Genomic DNA, 27238 nt, shown 5'->3' with positions numbered 1-27238 from the left:
TCATAGCGCGTGAGCATGCATGATTTTTGAGGTTATAAACGTCCCAAAGGGTCATGAGAGAATGCGGTCAGTAAGTTCTTTAAGCAGAAGCCTTCTTTGTCTATCAATTCATGGTTTCGCCTCGGTCTGGTTATCCTTCTGTAGTTGCCGTAGCCATTAGGACACAACGGCTTTTTGAGCTAAAATCTGTGGAAGTCGCCGTGACCGAAAGATGGTGCCGAAAATGGCCGGCGGCGCAAACAGTTAAAACATGCCAGGAAATGCTCAGATTGGCGTCGAATTGCTCACGTAGGTTCCTGTAAACAAAGGAAATTAATGGCTTTGAAAAATAAATTTGGTACATTTCGGGCTTGGTAGGAATCGAGCCCGGGACTCCTTGATTGACTGAATGTGTGCCTAGTGCGTGCGTCCTCACACACGTCACGCCGCAGCCATCTGGCTCACTCAACGCGTGGCCCAGTGCGTGCGCCACTGGGCACGTGACGGCGCAGCCAATGGGGAGGAGGTGGCGCCACGTCACGAGCGTATAAAATGAGGGCGTTCATGACGTTCCGAGGTCCACAAACGGTTTACAGCGTTTTCGCATTCCCTCACGTAAGCAGTCTTAAGTGCGCCTGTCGAATTTTTTATTTTCGTTATTGCCTGTGCTACTTCAGTGCGATACATTCACAATGACCGCACGTGCACTTCTCTCGTGCCATCATCACCGAGGTCATTGCGATAATCGCCGCGTGCTGACGATTATGATTCCAATACACAACGGGGAACCGTCCGAGAAGAATTCCCGCGTGTTGATTATGATACATGCACTATGACACATACGGACAACCACGGATCTGCCGAGACGATGGTTTCCGTACTATGGCACATACCCACTACGAGGGGTTGGTCAAGAAGCGGGAGGTGCAGTAGACTACAATAATCTAGAGACCACGGCATCAGCAAAATAATAATAATAATAATAATAATAATAATAATAATAATAATAATAATAATAATAATAATAATAATAATAATAATAATTTCTTCTAGCACAGCCGCGCAACCTGAAATAGTAGTAATTCAGGTCGCAAGTCAAACAGGCGCACGTAGGGAATACAACTTGATTTCGGCCTTTGTGCCCAGGCTGCGAAGACAAAGCGAATTTTAGCGGCAGCTCTGGACTTTAAACTCTCGCAGTCGACTGCACACATTGTGCCAACGCCATCTAGCTGTTTGAGACGATCGCCTCGCGTTGGTTTTGTATGTGGTTCCCATATACTGTGACGCATACTCACAGCGGGGGACTGTCCTAGAAGCGGCCCAGTACATTAACATAAATAAAGAAGAAATGAAGATACACAAGCCCGCGTAAGATGTGCTTCAGTGAGCAGCGCGCATATGTTAGAGCCCACGCGCATGCCAGTTTCCTCGACACCAAAAGACAGAAGAACGAAATGGACGGAATTATGGCATTTCATTAACCGCTCCACTAAAGTTTCGCTTCACAGATATTCCAGCATGTGCGTTGGATTAGCATACTTGTATTTCCTTTCTTTCTTTTTTCTTTCTTTTCCTTTTTCGTTTGAACTGCATTAATTAGGCACGTGTTCTCGCTTGTAAACTTGGCTCAATAAATTTTTGGCTTGAGCTCCGGCGACTTGCGAGTTCGCGGTAAGTCATCCTTGAGTGCTTTTTTTGGATCGCCACGGCTTTGCTCTTCTCAGAGTGTTCCTCCTTTCTTTATTGCACGCCGCTGAAGCAGAGGAGGTGCCAGCATCTCTTTACATATGTTTAATAAAGAAAAGAACGGACTCCAAAAACTGTTCACCAGATGGGGCTCTTCACCGCGCACGCAAAGCTCAGTGTGCGGACGTCTTTTTTTTTTTTTTGGCATTTCTAACTTGTTGGAATGCTCGAGCGGCCGCTGCTACTTGGAATCGAGCCCGCGATCTCGCGCGGTTTGTAGCGTCCACCTCTGCTGCCGCTGCGAACGATTGCTCGCTACCTCGTCAGCGCTGCTGTTTGAGTTATTCGTTACTGCCGTGGTCGTTAGCGGCGACGTTTACAGCTCCATAAATACGCTTGTCGTCACATACAGCGGGAATGGATGCGGAGGAGTTTCTTTTTAACAAACGTTGCGCAAAATGCGGTCACGGAGAAGCATGGAAGAAGCGCAGAAGTATCCTGCACTTCTTTTCAGCCGCCCTCGGCACCATTAATTATGGAGGTAGAAAGATGGCGATTTCAATGAGAAGCTGGAGATGTCAGCCTGGTTGATTGGCTGGCATGGTGCTCTATGTTAAGTGAGAAATACGATATATCATACGAATATACGCGTTGGCACGCACAAACAGCACACACCCACCCACATATACCGTGTGTCCCAGCTAACGTTATGTGCAAGCTGCTCAAAGAAGAAACAAAAACAGAATGAAAAAACAAAGACAGGGTGTGAGATAATATTACAAGATCTACGGTGTTCTGTCGTCAGAGGTCTAACGACAGAACACCGTGGCTTTTAAAATCGTATCTTGTACCGCGTTTGACTATATTTGCGAGTCTATCCACTGGATTACAAGTACGTGTACGCTACGTTATGTCTCATGTGGTGAACGCATGTTTGTTCTTGCCTGTCAAGGGGTTGCGTGGGAGATAATCTGTGGATTGCTCATATCTGAAACTGTGTCACGAACGTGTGTAACCTGCTTGAATTAGGAAAGGATAAGCCTTTGCGCATAGCGTTCTACTCCGGTCCTCGTTAGGCCGCTTGAATTTAAGAACGTTCTCTCTGGCAAATATACATGAACCGAGGCGCGTAGGTGAAGGTGGAAACTTAAGCGCTTTGTTGCAATTTCTGAAGTCGGCTGACCTGAGCGACCGTCTGTAGACGCGATGGGTAGCAAACCAAATTGAATCTTTATTTACCAGGATGCTAGGTGGCGCAGACGAAGAGCCTTTGTACAGGCTTGAATAGAGGTCTACGCCCCCAACCAGACCTCGCTTGTCTTTTCTTTCAGCCCAACCGCAGAAACTAATTCCAGCCAAGAGGCGGTCACTGAAGGAAGAAGGCCGCTTCCTAGTTTTTTTCCTACTGCACATGCAGCACGTCAGATCTGTTCCGCTTAGAAGAGAGATCTTATCGGACAGTGAACACGCCGCGATCAAATTTCGTGTTTCACAGTCACACGTGTCACGCTACCATGAGACGAGGGCCGTTTGCCGTCAAACACGCGGGTCTGGCGGAGGTGTTCATTGAACTTCGCCGGCAGCCATAATACAGCAGCTACGAAAGGATGGGTTGTCACCAGCCAAGTCGCTCGCTTCTTGACAGCTCGGGCAAAGCGTCAATACAACCCCTGGGAACAGACCAGCAAAACAAGAGCAAAGCGAGAAGTCGCGGTTTCCCTTTTACGTCCGGCCCGCCCCCTGGCGGCTGCTGCTGCTTCGCCCATCATCATCGATCCACTGCGCGGATCGCGTCAGATGGTGTTTCGAAAAAGAAGAAGAAGGGCTTTTGATATGCGATGGCAGCTTGCGTCGACCACATTTCTCTCCGCAGATTCCCATTCCACCCTCTCCTTTTCTCCACTAGTTCTGGCGACGCGCCTTTCTGACGTCTTCTCCGTTACACTTAATATACTTATTTTTTTGTGCCCTGGCTGGCGGAAGACGCACGCTCGGCAGCCCATTACCGCCGCTCAAAGCGGCAACCGACGGCGACATGTGAAGCGGATGTGCAGATCGCCGCGCAGGTCACCCTAATTTTTTAGACAGGCCTCTCGTCACACTGGCCAGTTTAATAGCATTAACGGCAAGCGCCTCGGGCTTCTTAATGCCGTCTAGATTTGCGGCTGATCCAACGCGTGCGTATTTGATGCCATTGAACGACGTCATGTGCAATCAATGCAACGATATTATTTTGGAATCACGATTTATATAGTGAAACGCCATTTATTGACTAAAAAGTGCTTACAATGTCATTGAACTGTAATAATAAGCAGTTTAAGACTAAATTCAGTACAGTTATAACATATTAAACTTAAAAGGCACGCTTGTCAACTGCTTTCTTCAATAGCTGAGGCAGTTACCATATGAAGTTGTCAAGCGCGAACTTATAACATCGCGCATGATGGGTGATGGCATGCTCATTTCGCCAGAAGGCTTCTCCAAAGATTTAGTATGACTTAAACAAAATGGCGGAAGAAGTTCAGTGTTTGACGGAAGCCCGTCTTGTCGGGATGAAACATGGTTAAAAGGTAAACAAAAACCCGGGGCACTTCGCCGACCAAATAAAGATTTAAAAGAAAAGAAGACGAAAAGAATAGAAGACGAAAAGAAACGTCTTCTTTTCTTTTAAATCTTTATTTGGTCGTCGAAGTGCCCCGGGTTTTTGTTTACCTTTTAACCAAAATGGCGGAACTGAGACTGGACTCACGTGACATGGTGACGCCACCCGTATTTCTCTCCGCTCCTCGCACCATCAAATCTTTCAAGACGTGTCTGTCAGCTTCAACAGTGCCAATCAACAACGAGAGGGCGACTTTCTTTTGTTGGGTCATGTCAGACGCAAGAGAAAGGGAGAGAGAAGGGAGGAAGGAAAGGCTGGGAGGTTAACCGGACTTTTTCCAGTTTGGTACCCTACATGTGGGGAGGGGTTTGGGGGAGTGACAGAGAGAGAGAAAAAAAAACATGAGTCTTGATCTCACTTTTACGTGAACTATAAGCCAGGTGCGGCATACATGAAGTCGGGCAATCAAGTGTCTCGCCTTCAGGTACTGCAGAAGAGCTCGAATGGCTTTCTGGGCTGATTAGATGTGAGGCCAGGCTCCCAAGACCTTTGCTTCTGCAAATGGCCTATCGTCCAGCCTGTTCAAGGCGCACTGGACAGAAAGCCGAGAACGTCTTCTTGAGGAATTTCTCATATCGTCAACGCACACTTGCAGGCACAATCGAATAAAACATAAGCAACGGTACTTGGACTGTGTACGCGCTGTGCAAACGAACTTTCTGAAACTTTTTTTTCGTAATTTCATTTTGAAAAAAAAAAAAGAACTGCGGTGGTTCAACGGCTGTGGCCTTGCGTTGCTGAGCACGATGTCGCGGGTTAGACTTCCAAGTCGCAGCGGCCGCACTTCCTCAGTAAGTCGATGCGGGTGTGAATCATATCCGAGTGAGTATCATTGAATCGGAGCGTGAGTGGTCTGAGTGAGATCCAAGCTTGCGGGAGTTGCGTGTGATTTCAGCTGTTTTTGGAACCGCGGGATTTCGTGCTACGCACTGTACGCACAATTGCAAGTGAATCTGTGCTGTGCATCCCCAAGGCCGGATTGAGCTCAAGATTCCGTGGCCTTGAGTTTTCAGCTGGTGGCTCCGTGAATCTGAGTGTGCCTGAACGTGAGCCTGAGTGAGCCTACCTGAATTATGGTTTTCGTGAGTCTGAATACGTGTAAGTTCAGCGACGTCTATGTTACGATGAGGGCGAACATCGACTGAACCGGACATAGCATGACATAGGTGAAATGATGAGCAGGGAGCCTTAAGCTAAAGATATATTCTGAGAGTGAGTCTTAGCTAGTTCTGCTCTTTGTTCCGACCTGTGTTCAAATCTGCGGAAGGGCAGCGAAGCCTCAACAGGCAAAAAACAGGCATGCCTACAGTGCATACTCAGCGCGACGTACGCGAGCTACTTAAAATAGAATTCAGCGGCCAGACACGTAGACGTGTTCTACGTGCAAGCTTCCATGAGACTTTGCAATATTTTCTATGTGAGTGCTGCTGTTACTTGTCAGAAAGGGAATCTGCGAAGGCCGCAGAGCACTTTCAGTGTGACTCGCGTTTGGAGCTGCTGAAAATCCTTGGCCCGAGGAGACCAGTTGCGCAATGCGCACAACGTAAGTGCTTCGGATTTTGCTAACGCCTTAATGAAACTTTCTGAACATATATACGGTGTGTGCGGATAAGTGCCCTTTGCGCTTATGTGATCACTGTGATGAAGAGGTTGCAGTCACTGACCAAGTCAAAGCGAAAAAAACACATAGACGTTTAGGAGCTTGTACTGGTTCCTCCTTGGGTCGCACCCTGATCATTGTGCATATATCACATTTCTCCTGCAACATCTGCAGTCGCGTGCCCGGCCATCGGCCAGGCTAACACACATGCGTGTGACGACATGTATTTGCTTCCATCTCTTGCCATGATCCACCTCTGGCACCGCAGTCGCTCCTTCTTTCCACTTCCGTCAGCGTGAAGCAGAATGTTATAAACGGGTCTTTGAGGCCAGCTTTCCCGTCTTTCTTTCCGCGGTAATAACGTCTCCATCTTATTCTGCCTAACCGATTTCCGCAAAACGCGTTTGATTAGTGGATCACTGCGTCATCTCTATTTTTCTCTCTCTCATCTTCGCCCTCTTTCTGTTTCTCCCTTCTTTCGACCACATGTTGGCGATGGAAAGAATGACGCGTGCACGGCACCCATCACCTTGTCGCCACTAACAAGGCTCCTCCTGCTGGGAGTGGTCCGGAAGGAGGCGGCGTATCGTGGCCTGTCCAGCGCCACAATGTTTCACAATCAGCACAAACGGCGCTCCGTTGCCGCCAATGCATCACGTAGCTGGCAGCGTAGTTAGCTCTGGTTCCGTGTCGAGACCCCACTGCTGGGCTGCCGCCCACTCCCGCGTCTTATTAGCGCCGCGCCCTTTTCCGCGTGGACTGCTCGGCCGCGCCATTACTGCTCTCGCCCAAGCGTGGCGGAAACGGAATGCGCGTCACTCAGACGGAAGCTGGTGTGCTCGCTGGGGGACAGGAAGCGATCCGTGTGTTCGCCGAGCGTGGGTGACGCTAGTCGAATGAATGTCGCCCGTACTCTGATAGGCTAACTTTAGACCGCCTCCTGGTCAAGACAAAGCACTCGTGGCTTTTGGTTCTTCGTTGAACAAATGCGCGTGGCCCCCACTACCTTTACTATCTGCTTTGCGATCCTCTATCAATCTATTTCGTGCCTCCAGCTCCCGGCACGACGGTGGTGACGGCAGCACCCCTCATATGTATACTGTCTGCTTGAAGGAGAAAGAGCCGAGACAACGCAGTGGAGATAAAAGCACAGTCTTTTTGGCAACACATAAGCGCAATTGACACTCTACAATGCTTGAAATAAAAAGCAACTATTTATTTACTTAGAACTAATGATTGACAGTTTTGCTTGAAAACATTGGGAGACACATCACTAATTATTTAGTTTTATTTGAATGCTTAAAGAGACATGTCGATACTGCGGAATTTAAACCGTTGTCTGTGCTCAAGTAATTTCCGCTTAGTAAAGGAGGTATGAAGCAACCACCACTATTTGGGATATCCCTCCGAAATTGTTTTGGAAAAAATGCGTTGGGATTTCGCTTATTTTATTCCAACGTGCACATTGCGAGAAAGAACTACCTCGAACATCAATCGAAACAAGGCAGATGTCTACAAAAAGATGGAGACATTAGGAGTGTAACACTGGTCATACAAGGGATGTCTCAAGATAGCGCCAACGTTCCGACAAGGAGACTTGTCTCGCCAGACTTGTCACGCACACGCAATTGTTTGCCTTACGCAAGCAGGTAGCTCCATCTCGTAACGCTTTGCGGAGCCCCAAACGATGCCGGATAGTCCACTATATCTGCGAAATTCTTCACATAGCATCGGTTTCTACATCGCGTGGTGTCTGCGCCTTTCTTCTTGTTTTTTTTTGTTTGCTGTTGTGGAATACGTTATTCACTTAATTTTTCTGGAAGCATTAAAACTATTACATTCAATCGAATCAGCATGAACAAATAGGTGTATAAAATATGTTCACCGCAGGAAATATTTACGTCACAAAAATGCGCAAGCTGTTGACGAAAAGCGTGCCAATAGCGTTCGGGTAACCAATATCGTGTATGTAGCCAGAGTCACGTATTGTATGGTAACAGTATCGGTATCGTAATCGGTGTCGTGTATGCCAGGCGCACTATCATGCATGCTGCTATGCATGCAGTTCTGATCAGAGTTATCAAAACGCCAGTCTCCCTTCTGTCAAAAATGATGTCGTATATTTTTGTTGACTATGCTGCACATCGAGATCAAGCGCTTGCTATGTATCTCCGCTAAGCTGTAACGACACTGCCTCTGATCCTGCGAACGGTTTAATATAAAGTCCTGGAGCAGATCATATGCAAATTGCCACACTTCTTGTCTGAATAAAGAAGTGGGTTCGCCGAACCTCACAGTGACAACCAGAACGGTTTTCGATGCCTCTGATATGGCAAACAAAGCAGAGTCTCTACTGACAGATTCTGTTAGTTCACAACAGCTCATCTGGCAATGAGGCACTTTAAATGTGGCTGAGTAAAGGTTTCGTCAGCGAAATTAAATTAACGCCGATAGCGCCATAAGGAGATCTGTGCAGTGTGTCCTACTCTCTACGTCACTGGGGTGCATCGGGGAGATGACGCCATCGCATGGCCTTTGCAATCCCCTGTGTATGGTACCCGAGCTCCGTTAATCTTGCCGAGTGTCTGGCAGTTGCACATCGAAACAGACATGCAACTTAAGCCTTGGCAGTATCACTTGCGGCTGAGGAAGGGAGAATATATGTGAAGTGCCGCGTACCCACCGTATACCCTTTCAAATTTGCCGTGTAACTGCCACCAACAGTTTCGCGCCCTGACGAAGAGAGGCCCCCTTGCGGAAACGACGACGCTGGGAGGCTTCAAAGGTGACGCCGTCTTAAAAAAACTACGTCGATTAGGTGGCAAGGCTCGCGCACTTAAAGAGACGAGTTTCGGAGTGCCCGACGAAGGCAGCGTAGCAGTCAAGGCAGCGGGGCAGTTACACTCGCTAAATCTAGGAGGTCCGGCTCGGGTTCACATCACCACCGATGGGATATGGGCACTATATGTTGCTAGGAATAACGAAATAACTTTGTCAATATGCTTGAAGTGCGCAGTAATACTTAGCCCCGTGAAGAAGCCTACGCTGTGCCGTTGCGCATTAGCGAGCACAGGAAAGTGATTTTCGATGACTACAAACTTGAGGCAGGGTCTTAAAATGCGCGATCGATATTATATACAGGAACCCCCGGTGAAAACTTGCGCCGCGTGGCTAGCTTACCTAAAAAAAGTGCGAAGCTACAGACGCAACACCGCAGCCGACTCCCGGGACATCTACATGATTGGCCTCGAGCTGCGTCCTCGCAGCTCTTGTATAGGGGGGCGGGGGGGTAGTGCTGGAAAAGGAGCCTAGCTGTGATCGCTTTAACACTTTCGCTCAACAGCCGTCTAGCCCCGGCAGTTCAACGGGCACGAGAAGGCGTAGCCCGAACTCAGCAGCACTGATGCTCCTATAGTGACTTGGTTTCTTTTGACGAAGTCTATGCTTACGTCGCCGAATTTCTTGGGCGATGCACGCAAAAGGCAAAGCGTGCCAAACTCAGAACGTGAGCCGTTTTGGCGAGGAAAAATATGATATAGTCGCATCTAATTTTTCTTGGCGGGAGTGCGGATTATGATGCATGTGTCAGTGAATAACTGCACTGTTAAAGCTGCGAGCATTCGTAGTTCTCAAATCTGCAGAATCATACAATGTAAGCCCTATGAACATGCTTCACAGTTTTCATATGTATACATACCAGACTTGTACATAATACAGAACAAAAAGTAGCTGACTACAGTTACAATTACTTCACTCAAAAATGTAATTGATTGCAGTTACTAATTACTGCCTCACGAAGGTGACGTAGGGATTACTCAAAAGTAATCGATTATTTTTACATTACTTTCATCCGAACATTTGTTAACATTACATAGATGCCATAAAGAGAAAGAGTTAGTCTGGCATATTCAGTGTTTGCCCTGTAGTCCTTCACACATTGCTTATCTTTGCTAACGATTGATTTTCAAAAATTTCACCCGTCATTTTCCCTCGTTTTTTTTGTGTGTGTGGGTACACAAGCGGCGACACTGAGAACTCGCTCGATGTTGCCGCTAGGTCCTTTATAAATCGCAGTGCTTCATTGCTGCTGATACTTGGGGAAGATGCTACCAGCTGGGTCAATGAAAACTTGAAAAAAAAAAGGTTCTTTGATTTATTTGGGGGGTTGCAGACGGTGACGCAGCCTCGCACCGAACCCGCTGGGAGCTTTGGGAACCCGCTGCTAAGCTCTGCCTTCGAAGACCAACTCTGCGAAGAAAAATCAAAATCCCTTGACCGTTTCGACACTAATCTAACACGAATGCAAGGCAATGTAGACAGCCTCACTGCTCAGAACAGCTCCTTATTATCGCGTCTCGATGAACTTGAAGACAGGTCTAGTCGCGATAATTTAGTATTTCATAGCCTACCTGACTCGAAGGAAACCTGGCAACAGACCAAAGAAAAGCTAACCTCAGCACTTAACGCCGCTCTTGGATTTTTTCTTAGCAACTCAATTCAACGAGCCCATCGGCTTGGCACTTACCAAACTAACGAATGTCGCCCAATAATTGCTAAGTTTACTAACTACAAAGCCAAAGAAACACTACTTTCATCAAGCGCGCAGTTAAGACCGAGCAACATCACAGTTAATGAGGACTTTTCGCCCGCAACTCGACTTGTCTGTAAAAAAACTAGTTGAGTTTGCTAAATCATAACCAGACTCGCCACAGTTTAAACTCAGCTACAGGAAACTGCTAATAAACAATCAGTGCTACATGTATCATTCTAACTCGAATAGTATACAGGAGATGCCAGGACGCAATTAGGTCCTGGCATCTCCTGGCATAAAATAGGGCGACAACCACACGACTTGCGGTTGTCATCTACCGGAGCAGTGCAAGTCGTGCGGTTGTGGCCCTTATCTAAAAAAAAAAACAATGTCATTTATAAACACGCGAGCCAATTGACAAGAGAAATAGCCGAGGCCTGCAATATAAAGATTAGGGACAAGGCATGTATCAGCGAACCGTCTATCGCTTTTCATGACAAGGAACTGCGTTACCTTTGTCACTTTTAATTATGCGTCAGTTGGTCACAGTTGCCTTGATGTATCGTGCATGTCATGGTTTCTGAACTGGCATTTCTATATTTATAGGTTAGACATATCTTCAATATCAGTTGAGAGTGAGCGCCGTGTAGTCGCTTTTACCTGCCTCTTGTCCGTTTATTGCGTTGCGCTGTTACGAACCTTACAATTGATAACATCAGTGCTAAGTTTCTGGAAAACATCTGCTTTTATAGTTCCATTATATTAACTAAAATATTTCAACAATCACTCAACACATCTACTGTTCCGTCAGAACGGAAAGCAGGAAAAATTATTCCTTTGCATAAATATAGCAGCAAAACATCGCCTACAAATTATCGCCCGATATAATTAACCATTACCTGCTGCAAACTGCTAGAACATATAATTTTTACTATCCTTGCAGATATTCTTGAGTCTAGTTCATTTTTTTCGCCATCGCAACATGGTTTTCTAAAATCATTCTCATGTGAATCACAATGATTAACATTTACTCACAAGCTACACCAAATACTTAACCGTTCTTCTCTTGCCGATTGCATCTCTTTAAATATTCCAAAAGCCTTTGACAAAGTGTGTCATAAACTTTTACTTTATAAACTAAGCAAACCTCGATCATAACGTTCTAAAATGGAGTGAGTCATTTCTCGTTAACCGTTCCCAGTTCGTAACAGCTAATGGTCATGACTCACTTCATAGCGACATTCAGTCCGGTGTGCCCACAAGGCTCCGTCCCGGGACCTCTATTATTCTTCGTGTACATTAATGACTTACCTGCAATAACTTCTGACGTACGCTTATTTGCAGGCGACTGTGTGATTATCAGAGAAATAACTAACGAACACGACATCACTCTGCTTCAGGTCGATCTTAATAAAGTCAGCAATTAGTGCCGATTGTGGCGAATGGAACTCAACATCACCAAGTAAAAATTTGTGAGAGTATCCCGACCAAACGATAGACTGCCTGTGTACTACTTGAATATCGTTGCTTTAGAATCGACAAGTTGATATAAGTATAAGTAAGGCGTGCGTATAACATCTAAATTAACGTGGAACCATCACGTTGGATATATACTTAACCAAGCCAACTGCTTGCTGGGATACTTAGGCCGTAACTTTTCTCGTGCTCCCTCTCCTTTCAAATTGCTACTTTATAAAACCCTGTTACGGCCAAAATTAAAATATGCTGCAACTATATGGGACCCCTTTCGCGAGAACCTAATATGTTCCCTTGAACTAATCCAAAACAATGCAACTCGTTTTATTCTTTGGAACTACAATCGTGCTACGAGCGTATCTTCAATTAAATCGAATCTGGGTCTCCAGCCGCCAGCAACACTTTGAATAATTTCCCGCCTTTCATTTTTTGATAAGGTGTGTCACCACCCTACTATTCATCCGAAATTCATGTCGCTACCACATTACTTATCTCACCGTATACTGATCATCAGCATAAACTTAGAATTGGTGCATGTAACACGACTTATTTTTACATTCATTTTTACCACGTACGTCAAAGATTGGTATGAACTTCCCCCTGATATTATTTCCATTAATAACAATGATAATTTTCGAAAAGCACTAGCTGACATGGTATAATTAGTAATATTGTGTATAAGCTCGTAATATATTTCCTCCTTATTTCTTGTATAACTTAGTCCCCTCTCAAACGCCGAAAGGCCCTGAGGATAAATAAATAAATAAATAAATAAATAAATAAATCCAGTGGCCAAGGAAGCCGCCAGAGCTCTAAGGCTCATGGCCGACGCCTAGTTGGGGATATTCACCAAATCCCCGAATAACTTGTCGGACCTTTAAGTAAAGTTCTTCTTCTACTTCCGTATTTAATTTTCTGGCATTAACGTCTTATAAGTGGCCGTCGGTAATCGAGACGTGTCAGCACCGGTTCAATTCGTCGGCCAGCGTCTGGTCGAGCGGCAGGATGAGGAAACGAATACTGTTTGCCTGTTTGCCTGTTTGAAAATCCTCGAGGCTGCTGAGTGGCACCATGTAGGGCGTTCTTCTGCAGTTCCCGCAGAGTTCAGGTTCTGAAAGGTGCGTCGTATAAGTCCGGTACATCATCATCATCATCATCATCATCATCATCATCATCATAATCATCATCATCCTGGTTACGTCCACTGCAGTGCAAAGGCCTCTCCCATACTTCTCCAACTACCCCGGTCATGTACTAATTGTGGCCATGTTGTCCCTGCAAACCTCTTAATCTTATCCGCCCACCTAACTTTCTGCCACCCCCTGCTACGCTTCCCTTCCCTTGGAATCCTGTCCGTAACCCTTAATGACCATCGGTTATCTTCCCTCCTCATTACATGTCCTGCCCATGCCCATTTCTTTTTCTTGATTTCAACTAAGATGTCATTAACTCGCGTTTGTTCCTTCACCCAATCTGCTCCTTTCTTGTCCCTTAACGTTACATTCATCATTCTTCTTTCCATAGCTCGTTGCGTTGTCCTAAATTTAAGTAGAACCCTTTTCGTAAGCCTCCAGGTTTCTGCCCCGTGCGTGAGTTCTGGTAAGACACAGCAGAAAGTTAGGTGGGCGGATGAGATTAAGAGGTTTGTAGGGACAACATGGCCACAAGTAGTACATGACCGGGGTAGTTGGAGAAGTTTGGGAGAGGCCTCTGCCCTGCAGTGGGCGTAAACAGGCCGATGATGATGACGAAGCTGGGGTACTTCAGTGTCCTTTTTAACAAGCCAAGCTTTCTCTGCACCGATCCACAGATGTTCTCTACATGGAAGCTCGAGTTTATATTACTTATTATTTTTAAACCGAGGTGCTTATTTCTTTTGCTCTTCTAAATACGTCATCACCAATGGTACATGGAAAAAGCGAGGGCAATTTCTTATTTAATGTAGTCATGCAAGCAGACTTCGTAAAATTAATTTGCATGTCCTACGAGACGCACCAATCGCGATCAATGTCGTCACAACCATACCCCAGTGCGATTTCTTTTCTTTGGCTGTTCTTCAGATGCTGCAATAAAAAAAGAAATCCACCTTCAACCCATTCCCTCCAGCGGCAACGCATATAAAGCAACGGGCCGATAATATCGATCCACGCGTGCCTGAATACCACACCTGCACAAGTGACCTTTTCCCGTTACGTCTCCGCCCAGCCACTATATGTCCGCAAAAGTGCCACATTCGTTCTATACTACGCTACCTATCCGAATAACATCTGGCCGTACGCCATCGAATTTCGAACGGAAGTTCAAACGAGTTACCTGTTTTCCAATTACCGGAATAGCTTCGCTTCAACGCCACTTGTGACCTCTGACCTTAGCGCGCCTATACCGAAGTGAACCGTTAGGAGCTCCCCACAGCTGCTCGTTAATCTAAGAAGTTAAACCGCGTGGGCTGCACACTTACGAGCGCTCACGTCGGGATCGACATCGGCTGTGATTGGTAGCGTGCATTTGGAGTTTAAGACATTGCACGAATTGAGGAAGCAGTCTGCCGGGTACACATCATGCAGTCAAGCATAGGCGAGGCGTCGCACCTGTTTACTTCACCATCAGCGCACAGGAAGGTATAGCTTTTCGATGCGCACTCGAGAGTGCTTGGAGCTTTGCGTTTTTCTTGAAGAATATTTTTACGAGTAGGTCCCCTCATGCGAAATTATCTAAGACATGTGTAACGGAAACTATCTTACCGTCAATACACCTTTGAATAAGTAAAGGTGATGTTGAAGAAGCAAATATGCAATGCACAAGTTTGAATGTCCCGTTTCTTTCATCTTTCTTTTTGTTTTCCGAATTAATTTCACGTGTCCTGAAAAGGTGTCGCTAAATGCAGGTTTTGCACTAAAATATTGCGTCTGTTCCGGTGACTCAATGGATGGGGTTTCCTTGCAATGCGTGAGAGGTCGCTGGATCGAATCCGCATACCGTGGCGGCGACATTTGATTATTGGCGGGGTGGAATGCACGATCCCGGTATTACATTTATGTACAAATCAAAGAACCCTCAAGTGGCCAACATTCACTATAATCGCACTGGCAACTTGACTGGATAATAGGTTATGGTTCTGCAAAATCACATAAGTGATAGTGACAAGAACTTTATTGGATTGTCCTGAGGAACTTGATTTCATCGCATAAGAATGAATTTTTTTTTGCCGCGCAGCAGTTCTCGACTCTGACAACCGGAGATACCGGCGCAGATGATTCGTTAATCAAGTATTCATAACGTATAAATGATTGAGATTATATCTTGCCTGCTGTGAAAGGGGTGGGAACCTCGTCAAGCGCTTACTTTTCTACCACCTCCTCGGTCTTAATATAATGATGGAAAATTGCATTGCATTGTTTGTATCCATGCAGGAAAGACTCCACGGAACCTTTTTGCTTCCCTCAACTCACAATATGTCTGCAAGCCTTTAAGTTTTTTAGTTTTCTGGTGGCGTGCCGTCTGGCTGCAGATTTCGGGCTCCCCTCTGCATTACCAGTAGCTGCGCGCTGCAATTATTGTCTTGCGTACGCTAGCACAGACACACACTAAAGTCGTAGTCAATTATGATAATACACAAAATGCCGTTAGGTTTTCCCTGTAATTTCTTAAAACTGTGGTTGGCTGTAGCCGCTGAGATTTCGCCTAATCAGCGTTGGCGAGTGCCCGCGTGAATATGGCTCAAAGGTGCCTAGACATCGACCTGCTTTTAATTCGCCAAATTTCTTTTCTTTTTGTGCACGTTTTCTTTATCGCTTCCTGTCCTAAGGACCCCTATTTCTGACCAGAAGCGAGATACTTCAGATGCCTACAGCTGAAAGCGAGGTTGCTAAAGAACCTCAGACTTCATGTTTCCAAATTTAGCAGCTCGTTTTACTGCTGTAGCTGTTATGTGAGCTCACTCCCCCGCCGGTGTCTGTCGCTGAAATTCCAGACTGCTTTGCCAGAATTTCATAAAAAGAAAAGTCGCAGTGCCCCGCGGGAATTCGAGCCCCGGACCCACAGGCTGCCATGGAGTCGGAGGCGCTACCTCTCAGCCACTCCGCCTTTTCTTTTTTTTTTATTGCCTCGTCATCCTTTACATGAACGCGCGACATAGTGTACAAATACGAATGTTCGTCCCTTTGCTGAAATCTATAAACGGCCTCTCAGCCACTCCGATAATTCCGCGGCAAAGACTACAGCGCTAGGGCAATTCTGTGCCTGGCCTCTTGAGCGCTGGTTAAAATGACTGGTTGACGCCACGCTACGCCGCTTAACCGTAAACTGGCGTCGAGATGAATGAATATAAACGGAGCCAGTGGCCGATAACCTAAAGGCTTCTGAGAATAGGAAAGAGCTGCAAAAAAAAAAAATAGTTGTGTCTCCTCCGCTTGTCCGCCACCTGGGAGCACCACCTGCATTCTATCAAAGACGACTCGGACTATAGAGGCACCACAAATTCGTTTACGCGAACTCGACGCGATCTGGTCGAGTCGGAAGTCTCGCTTACCCAACTCGACCCGATGAAGTTTACATTTTTACGTGCACCTTTCAAAGCAGACACAACGTGTCGACACGCACGTTGCATGGCGGATTGACCGATCTCGTCCAATACGCTCGCTGGGCCCGATCTGCTAGCGCTTACGTGAACCTGACGACGGATTTCGGTCCGACAAGCCTACGCCTGACCCGTCCTTATCGGGTTCATGTAAACGTAGCCATACATACCGACTAAAGTTTTTCTCCTTATTCTCACGTCGCGCGCATGTGCGCGCGAGCATGCAAATCTCGGTTCACTCCAACCAATACTGTAAGGAATAGTAGAGTGATTGTACCGCGCATAAATTTAGCGCTTACTGTCGCATCCCTGCTTCGCATTATGGCCAATACTATACAGCTTTCTTTTTTTTTCGACAACAAAATGAGTTCTTCAGATGCGCTGGAGAGTAACGTGCGTCGATAGCGAGGCGTTCTAACTCACTTTCAGTTGACGTCAGCCGCATCACGGCAAAGGAGAGGAAGGTGTAGGGCTTTTTGCAGGTATACAGGTATAGCCGGCGACCTTTACGAGGCGCTTTGCTTTAATACTACCGCTCCCAGATGAGCCGGCGCAAAAGCGCACTTCGGAGCGATGGCACCATGCCTAAGGCATCGTAGCAGTTAGCGGTACTCTGAAAGAGAAGTTCCGGCGATAATTAAGGTCTGGCCAGTGTAATTACTCCAGAGTGCGGCTATATAGCGCCGAAAAGTCAACCTCATTAAGGGCTCGTAGTTGGCAACAGTGGCATCAGTCGGCGAAGGACGTGTTCAGACGTTTAAAGCTATATAAAAGAAAATAAAATAAGAAAGGAAAACAAAACAAAACGACGATAAGAAACGCTATGCAAGAGCGTAAACGATACGTGCCTTGCTTGATGAAATCCCGAAAGTGTCGTCTCTCATCACAGAGTCGTGCGCAGATGCTAGTTTAATATTAGTGCAATGGCCACCTCTTGTGCACGCTCTTCCCGACCACCTCTCGTTCATCCTCTTCATTCAAACCTCTTCTATTTCCTTTCGGGCGCGTGGGCAGTGAACTTCCCGCTTCTGCCAGCAATTACCGCGCGAGAATTCTTGACGTCCATCGCTGGCTCGTTAGCACTACAGCGTAGTTTATATTAGACAGCATTTTGTGTTCTGTATGCTGTGTACTTTCTGTGAAATCCCATTTGGGACGCGCACTCTCCAGGTTGCCTAGACAGATATAGAAAACCGTTACCCGTTGTGCGATATATTAAGAGTCCAGCCTGTTTCTTGGCTGCCGTGGCAGTAAGCAACATCGCTATTTTTTAATGTCGCTGGACGAACAAGGAAGCCAATGATGTAAAAGGCCTATTATGAACTATTTCGCCATTAGTAAATGAAGGCTCGGAAAGGCCGATTAAAATAGACCGCTATGTTTAGCGAGCAACAAAGACAATCACAAGGTTCAGCAGCGCGTCAGCACAGAAACCCGCAGGTCTCCTACACTTATCGTTCGCAGCTAATTATAATTTCATAAATTAGTGTTGCGCATTACACGAGGGATTATGCACATATATACACGAGACTGAGGCATGATGAGCTTTTCTTTCGTTTGAAAACGTAGAAAGGGAAGTCCAGTGCATGAAATACAAAATCAAGCACGCACTTCTTTTTCGGCAAAGCCGACTATCAAGGAATGCATCCGCTACTTACTGTAACTATTATCATTATTATAATTTTTTTTAAAGCGGGCTCAGTCCTGGAACCGTCTATACATGAGCGCGAAATGCGGCCTCTGTTCAAAATTTAAGTGCTAATACGAGGCCGTGGCCAACACCGAAGCGTACTTTTTGAAGTTGGGGTAGCTACGCAGACCGACAACCTTCTAGGCATGACAGCTGAAGATAATCCGACGTTGAAGATGCGCCACGTGCCTTTCGCGGAACTGCATGATCATAACTAGCCGCGTTGGCCCCGTGGCCGCAAGGCGCTGCCACTGCGCATGATGTCGCGGGTTCGATCACCAACCGCGGCGATCGCATTACTCTGGAACGCGACGCAAAAACAGGTCGTGCCAGTTACTAAAATGTAGTAACGGTTTGTCACAACGCTTACTAAGATATGCCAGCAACTGCAGGTAGTAATGGCGCAGGCAGTAGCATATACTAAAGGAGTTGGTTGATACGACTAGCACAGGTATTCAGTTTACGAAACATACATAGTAATGTAAGCGGCACAGCGGTATCTGCTACCTACGCAAATTAATGGGGCCTGTTATGCTGAGGCGGCACTTACACCGCAAAGAACGAGATAAAAATAGTGAGTACCACGTTGTCACACAGTCTGTAGCACGAATGAAATGATGGCACGTAAGTGTCATGCGTGGCGGGATCGTTAAGTTGCATGTAATAAACTGCACTGTACAGAAATGAGCAAATGACTAAAAGGAAACAACGCATCCCACAATGCACTTATCGAGATGCGATAGGTTACACGTCTCCCTCATCGACGTTATCATTATATATATATATCTTTGGAAGCACAAGTAGCACTGGCGGACACTTGTGTATTTGGATGCACAAAGAAATATATGAACATACGTTTGTATAATGTTCACTGTGCGTTTGTGCCCGCCACAACGCAGCAGATAACTAGTATTCCAACATAATGATATGGACTATGGTTTATATAAACATCGCATTAAGACAGCCGCTACACATCATAATAAACCATGGGGGAGACGGGGTAGTGAGACTTTTTACTAACTGGTCAGTGAAACCTAGCAGCTGCTCAGCAAAGGCAGCACCTACTGAGACTTAATTATCGAGGTAGTACAAACAACTACTTAACAGGTAGCAACTGGTAGTAAAGTTAGTAACTGCATCTGTTACTACCTTTTCACAAACTTTTTTTCTAATATTCGAATATCCGCCGGTTAGCTCATATTTTCGTAAACGTTAAGTGGCGTACTCATAGGAAGTTGTTTCCAATGCATTTTCGCCGCGCCTCTCCCGGTTTCGACGCATTCATTCATTCCGCCCGATAACCATAACACAGCTATTGAAATATAAAAATCTTTATACTATTCCAATTTGCCTTGTGCTATCCCCATCCTATCCCATTTTATTCTCTTATACGAATTTGTACTATCGTGTCCCATCCCGGATTTTCAATTCATGTCGCATCTCCCCCCACGATGTGCTACGCTGTCCCATCGTATAACTTCTTTCATTCTATATCCCACCCTTCACCCTATAGAGTCGTAGGTCTGAAAATATGCGGATAGCAGAAGTGCAAATAAGGCGAATAATAATACGCTAACAAACAAACAAACAAACAAACAAACAAACAAACAAACAAACAAACAAACAAACAAACAAACAAACAAACAAACAAACAAACAAACAAACAAACAAACAAACAAACAAGAAAGCAAATAAACAAACAAACAAATAAACAAACAAGAAAGAAAGCAAAGAAGCGATGACTGAATGAATGATGGAAGCGTCATGCGCCTTAGTTGGCCTGAGAATGCGCCCCAGCGGGTATATTAGGTCTTCGCGGTAGAACGTAGAGCCAGAAGGCGTCAGCAGGCGTCATTGTACAGGGGACCCGCTTCGAGAACGCTAAAAATAAGCAGATAGGAGGCCTTGCGCGATTACGAACCGTGGCGGCGACAGCTGGCAGAAAACGCTCCCGTTTCGCGCGCCGCCCTTCCTTCGGTTATAGGTTGCCTCGACAGTATACCGCGCTCCGGAATTTCGAACAACGCCTCAAGTGAAGCATAAGGAGGCGAGAAAGCAGCTGTAAGGAATGTGGCGAGGAGGACGCGCATGGCGGCCAGACCGACTGAATGGCGGGGATGCTAAAGTGGTTCCAACAGCAGGATGACGTGTAGGAAGAGGCTATTCGTGGAAAATTCGCGGAGGCCGGGGGCTGTTTACCAGCAACCGCGCCTTATTATGTGGCTGCCCTCCATGCATTTTGTACATTTCGGAGCAGCTTCAAGAAATTTAGAAAGGAGAAAGACCATCGAACCGAGCTCGCCAGCTCTTTAGAGCACGCTGCATCCGCAAAACATTTGTGAGGGCTCTTCAGGATTGGCCATTGCCGCGATGCACATTTCGTCATCACTAACCCGTCTATCCTGATTCGCGGGAGCCTGAGCAAGCGCAGTGAGGAAGCGCTTTTAGGAAAGAAAAGTTTCGGGAATACGGGCGGGAATTATTAGCACTGTGAAGAACCTTTTCATTGCACGGAAACGGTGTCGAAAGCAATAGAAGTGCCGGTGTCGCATTGTGCAAGGATTCCTTTCGCCGAATATATTGTTTTCCTATGACACGTGATTGAGCCGATATACCGACGACAACTTGGGCGTGGAATCCTGTCAGCCAGTAATGAAGGGCAACAAGAATACAAAACGAGAATAATTGCTACAAAAGTATCGCCCCAGGTTCTCAATTCTGCCACCTGTATGTTGACGCCAACGCTTCAGGGGCCGAATACAAAAAAAAAAAAGTTTTTGTCTGTGTGGCTTCTCAAGATGGAACGGTGCCGTCGCTCGGACGACTAAGCCGTGCGCATCGCTGCGTTCACTTGACTTCTTGGTCGTTTTGCAGCAAAGCTGGCCGAGGATTTCTCGCATCCCTGGCAGACGCGCTCTTTAAAAATGCGAAGTCGAAGCAGGTAAATACAGTGTCTGTGCACGTAGAATGGAAACGGAGCGGACCGCATGCGACGTTCAGCTAAAACAGCGGCATTCACGTTCAGCTAAGGTGGAATCAGCGGCACCAGTTTCGCGGTAGTTAGAGGCTAATAATTAAGTTAACACTCTGGAGGCTGGCTAAGCTTGCGCCGGATGCACGCTAGAAAAACTAAATTAAAAAAAAAAAAAGCATGACCTTGTAGATCGCAGGCGTTTTGCTTGTTGAGCACATGTCCGACTTAGCCATAATGTATGTAGTCCCAACAAGAACAGTAAATTTGGAGGACTACCGGGGTATGCCGTGGAGGAGGGTCGTCTGCAGTCCACCAAGTATCGTACCAATTGGTACCGCGAGTTGCCACATATAGCCTAAACATAATCATACCCTAAGTTGGCACCCAAACCGACAGAATTTAATTCGAACTTTTTTTATTTTAAAAGAAGAAGTTCTGGAGACCACAGATGCCACGAAAATTTAGTTTTTCGTCGCAGCCAATAGGTACGTGGGATGAACTCAAACGGTACAGCTTACACGTGGGCACGCTTGTTCTACCAATGAGGCAAATGCGACTGTTCACGCTGCACGGCTGTGATAGAATAGCTTCTTCATTTTTCTTTTTTGCTGGTGATGGGGTCTGTAGACTTTTGCTTCCGACTGTACAAATAAATAAGTACAAAAGAGTACGTGCGAATGAAACTCCGCCACCACAGCTTGATGGTGCAATGCCGTATGCCTTAGCCGCCGACTTTGAGCTAGCCGCCCACCGGTGACCAAGGGCGCTAAATATAAAACTATTCCAAACTTCTCTATTCCAAATCTGCAATCAGCCCTCCGCGATTGGTCAAAAACTTTTTTGGACCACCCCCAGTTCACCTGTCTGTCACGCGACGTCACGAAAACCGCGATAGCTCCCAATCTGACATGACGTGTACACACTGATTATGCATGATTCGACCGAACAAAAGAAAAATAATTATTTCTCATTTGACGTCTTTTGGCCATTAACCCTCTGCTATTGGTCAAAAGGTTTCAGGCTGCACCCACTTCACCTGTGTGACACTCGACGTCAGAAAACCGTGAAAACTCGTTGCGTCAAAGTGACGTGTACGCGTTAAAGATGCATCAATATGCCACAGAAAAACTGGATCTTTTTCTGAATAGCCGGTGACTGCCCCGTTCCGAAAGAAATAGAAGATGGCTGCCGCCAATCGCTCAGGCACTGTCTGCTTGCCTTTGCCGGAGAGTGCGGGTTTATTTGCGTATAACAAAACTTTTTGCGTGACAGTATAACGTGACCGAGCCCTTTCAGCACGTATACGATACCCCTCCGCCAACTATTTTTTGTTGAGGATCCGTTTTAGCGGCATTTTTAACTGGCTGTTGCATGCCGCCGTGATTTTAGATCAGCCACAGCAAGCTAAGTAAGAGAAGCGAACCAATCGCAGGCACCGGCACCTCCCTCTTCATTCGGTTATCTACTTTCACTGTGCAGGCTCGGCCCCATCGGAACCCTCTCCACTTGAGCGTGCTCCTCGCCTCTTGTCAGCCAGTTAGCTAAGAACTGCTCAATGTAGGCAATGTTATTCTTTTTGAAAGCAAACAAAAGTGACCTATAAACAAGGGCAGCGTTTGATGGGGAAGTTCAGGCAACGCCGCGGGTCACTGCTAGATGTTTGCGTCGGCGGTTACGTAAATTTGACGTCAGGCGATTGGAATAAAAATACATTGGAATAGTGTTACATTATAGGGCCCAAGTCGCCTCGTCTTCAACCTCCTGTTTCGTTTTCCCGATCTCTCTTGTCCATACGAACATAAATATCAAGTCAACCTCTCCGTATCTTATTGGTTTCATTTCGTTATCACTTGGCTGAAGTAAATCAGCACGGCATACGACGTGAGTTACAAAGTAATATTAGCCTTATTTCTCTGAAAATTTGGGAGGAGGTATAGGACTAAAGGCACACATCCTGACAGAGGTCCCTGCCTCCCATGCAGTTTCGCATCGGCATGTACTGCACGTAAGTGCAGTTACAACAGTCAACACGAACAAAATCAAAACCAAAACGCAGTTCTAGCATAATGCATCTTAAAACGTAAACACCATGGCAGAGTAGTTATTTTTACGTGTCAAGAAAACCAAACAATCACGCTACATTATGATACTATCAATAGCTTAATTTGCCCATGTATTTTTTGCAAAAACAAAACAAACAAAACAAAACAAAGAAAAACAACTAAATAAGACAGCACATAAGCATATGAACTGCGGCCCCCTACCGTACTTTAAATCTATTTACTGCAACGAATCAAGGTAATGCGGCACAATGCGAATTTTTACACTCTGTTCGGTACTCTAAGATTTGACTTTGTTAATGTCAGACTTGTTGTTTTGCTTGCTCAGACATAACAAACTTATAGGAATCTCTACTCCACTGACTGTAATAAAGAAAGAAAGGAAATGAGACAACAAATGTTGTCATCAAAATTACAGTGAAACCACAATGAAATCAACTAAAAACAGGAATGTGACAACTGCTTGTAAGTTTTACGTGTTTTCGAAAATAAGCGTTGCTTTCCCAACGGCGTTTCTATGAAGAAAATCTACAAAGACGTTTTAATTATGCACCGTTTCGTAAACTAGGATTGAATTTAAGTGCTAGAGTATTACACTGCCTCGGGGCATAGGCGCTGGGTTTTAGACAGAGGGACGTGTTTGACACTTTGTGTGATTTCATTGAAGGTCCAAAACGCATATCACGATAATTCTTACTTTCCTTACTATTCCTACTGCAAATTTTCTAGATTCCTTGTATCCTAATTTGTTAAATGAATCTTCTTTTTATTTCTTCTAAAATGTAATCGCCCATTCATCTCGTCTCATTTCTCCATTACACACTACTCTTTCGTTCGCTGTTTAGTCTTTTCAAGTTCGTCTTTCTTAAGTCAACTGTGAATACAACGCATCCCCCATAGGGAATACAAGTCATGTTTTAAAGGCACACCATCTCCACCAACACCACAATCATCATCCTCATCATCATCATCATAATCATCATCATCATCATATGCGATAACCCGGTGGACTTGCACTGGACGCGCTAACCGCTACACTAACGCGAAGCGTTGGAGCTTGGCCATTTGCGCGGGGCATGGTGCCCCACACAGACTCAAAGACTGGCGGCGCATGTGTTTATATTTCAGAGGGCACAGCAGGCGATACTACAGCGCACGAAGCAGACATGTACATCGTGAAAAAAAGTAGTTTTTGAGAATATGGCGGCGCCCCTTGTGATGTAGACCGCCACTGTCGCTGTACATGAGTTGAATATGGTTCATAGCGGAATGAATCGCTTAAGTATGCTGAATTTTCCTGCATGACCTCTCTGTAGCCGTGAAAGGTGGGCTCCAAAACATGGCGTCTATGACGTACTTCCGAAAGTACTTGACGGCGCTAGAGACGGGGACGAAATGCGCACAACACGGGTGGCCGTGTTGTTGTGCGTGTTTCGCCCCCGTCTCTAGCGTCGTCAAGGGCTTTCGAAATGTTTGACTATAACTAGCTCGATTCAAGGTATAGGTTTCCGGCTCCGCAATCTCTCCCGGCGCACCGCATTCAGCAAAAGCACGACCTTCGAGATGCACTCTTGTCATCCAGAGGGAGCCATCGCTGGGGCGTGGATTGTAACGCCACCAGTAGCAAGAGACGAGGCGATCGCTTACCTTTCCTGGAGGCCGGCGAGCGACACCTTCCGGCCGAGCAGAAGAACTTCAGTCCCGGGCAGAAGCAGTCGTCGTGCGAGTGGCAGGTTCGGCCCATCACGCTGCGACCGCAACGCTCCTGCAATGCACAGGAAGGGGCGGCGATAAAGCAAACGTGGCTCATCTGCTTACGCAGCGCCATGATGAACTACTTCACTTCCGTTACCAAGTGCACGAGTATGTCATTAAGAACTACAGAGATAGGGAGAGAAAAAAGAAACAGAGATGTGAACCAGAAGAAAAGCGCATGCTTGGCTACCATACGCTGAGGGAGGCGAACGGGCAGTAAAAATATTATGCAGATGGAGAGTTTATTGGAAGACGGTGGCGAACGCTTGCAGGGGCATGGGCAGCGCCACTTATGTAAGGCGTTCGCACAAGTAGAGTCCTCTAAAACGTTGCACGATCAGTAGTCCTTAAATAAAAAAAAAACTGAAATGTGCATTCACTGCACTGTGGATCAACGAGTGGTGCGCAGCACCTCACCTTCCACCCGCCCAATATCTATCACAACATTCAAGGCCGTCAGCCTATAGGCTACCATCCCCAGTTTCTCATTAAAGCCAGGATCATTTAGGAATCATGACCCACAGCAGCGCGTCGCTGGACAGGTTTATTGTGGAAAACTGAAGCCATTGAACATCGATTATCTGTTTCCTTCGTTATTTGCCACTTTAAGCGTGTCGTCAACACAAATTGCGCTAGATCATATGTCCCACAACCACACCTCAGACGCCACATTTCTTTTGTTTCGATCTCCCACTTTAAAAATCGCTACTCCTGATTATATTCCATCAACAACGCTGAATTTGTCGCCGGGATTTTGTCCATTTCAGAGATTTATAGCCGTATTTTTAATGTCATGTTTGAGCTTCCGCACATTACCAAGATCCCACTTTTATGGCAACACCGAAAAAGGTGCTTGTGAGAGGCATTTTACGGTGCATTATTGAGGCAGAAAGGTTGCTGAAAGACAATCCTTGCCCTCTCCCACTATCATCCCGACAAAAAAAAAAAGTGGAGGTGTTGTCACATAGCGCCTCACTAGGCCAAATTTCATTGCCTGTAAACGCCACGAAGTCTGTTTCTGTCGTTTAGAGCGAAATGGTCATACACGGCTGTGAGCTATTGTATTCCCGCGCTGGCACATTTGAAAACAATTTATGGGTGTAATTCGCCGATTATGTGACTGTGTGGCTCTATATCTGGGTGCGCATCTCTGTATCCAATTTGGGCGCCGCTGTTTAAACGACCGTGCCGTGGTTTCCTTCCGTGCATTGTTCTCTGATTGCGTGGTCATAAAACGGTTCTCTTATTATTATCTTTTTTTTTCAACCTGCGAAGTTGCGTGCAGATCGCGATCATTCGCCCAGCATTTACCTGGGAGTTCTGATTGTTTCGAAGCTGTTACGGAGCCGCAGACTCAACGGGATCCTCTTCGCGCGTGGTCGTAACTACAGCTGAGGGTGGTGATAATATCAACACCCTTTTTGTATCGGGGGGATGGCGCTTGCCACCAAATTCCTTTCTTTTTTTTACGTTTACGATGTATCTTAACCTTTAAATACTTTTGTACACTAATCAAAATTACTAAAAGAAGGACCCCGTACCAGGCGGACCCATCCCTTGAACCTTGCTCCCCTTAAACCATCCCTGGATTGTTTTAGGTTTTCCTTCTTCCCCCGCACCATTGAACTTTGGAATAACGTTGAAGCGTCCTTGCATGAATTGTCTCTTGATTAATTTGCTATTGAACTACCCAATTTTGTGTATTAATCTTTCTTTGTTTTCAACAATTATGTACTCACTCCTGCTATGTCTTGCTTATGCAAGATGGCAGTAATTGTAAATAAAAAAACAAGACGAAGGCTGCGTTACTGCGTGTTATTTCTTTGTTGATCTGTGCTTCCGCCATCCCACGCCCGTCCAAGGCGACTGCGCATTGTTAGATCCATATCGGAGGGGACAGCGCAGGTTCTCTCAACTTCATAGAAAGCAACCAGAGCGTAAGGCACGCTCATGCACCAGGCGCACGCGAACGCGCTCCTGCGCGCAATCACTTCCTTGATGGGTGCAGTTACGGAAGATCCCCGCCATGCGTCTACTGCGGTGGCTATCCCAACACCTCGCACCATTCCCTAGACAATCCCCACCCCCACCCCCCTTACATTCCCCGTCCGTTACTCTCAGTCTAGTGGCTCACCCTTCCCCAACCGAATGTTGAGTGATTGACCCAGGCGGCAAGTTAAGGGGTGCAAGGATACTTGGTGGAATAAATCGGTGAAGCACTGAAAGACATCGCCGCGGACATGTGC

The 27238-nt window shown here is 46.1% G+C and overlaps 1 protein-coding gene across 2 annotated transcripts in view; it reads right to left on the bottom strand.

Annotated features, from left to right (window-relative positions):
• Window positions 1–27238, bottom strand: part of LOC126522432 (uncharacterized) — a 292757-nt gene that overhangs the window by 39667 nt on the left and 225852 nt on the right. The window contains exons 4-5 of one of the 2 annotated variants that reach the window (XM_072288769.1): window positions 24885–25002; window positions 4526–4620 (exon numbers count right to left, since the gene is read on the bottom strand). In XM_072288769.1, coding sequence (XP_072144870.1) covers window positions 4538–4620; window positions 24885–25002 — 201 coding nt within the window. In that variant the 3' untranslated portion in view covers window positions 4526–4537. Of the gene's footprint in view, window positions 1–4525; window positions 4621–24884; window positions 25003–27238 lie in introns of those variants that run through there. The other variant, XM_050171178.3, reaches the window with a different exon arrangement.

This window comes from Dermacentor andersoni, chromosome 6 (genome assembly GCF_023375885.2).
Source record: "Dermacentor andersoni chromosome 6, qqDerAnde1_hic_scaffold, whole genome shotgun sequence".
In the NCBI taxonomy this organism is placed as follows: domain Eukaryota; kingdom Metazoa; phylum Arthropoda; class Arachnida; order Ixodida; family Ixodidae; genus Dermacentor; species Dermacentor andersoni.
This window is presented reverse-complemented; position numbering and strand designations above follow the sequence as displayed.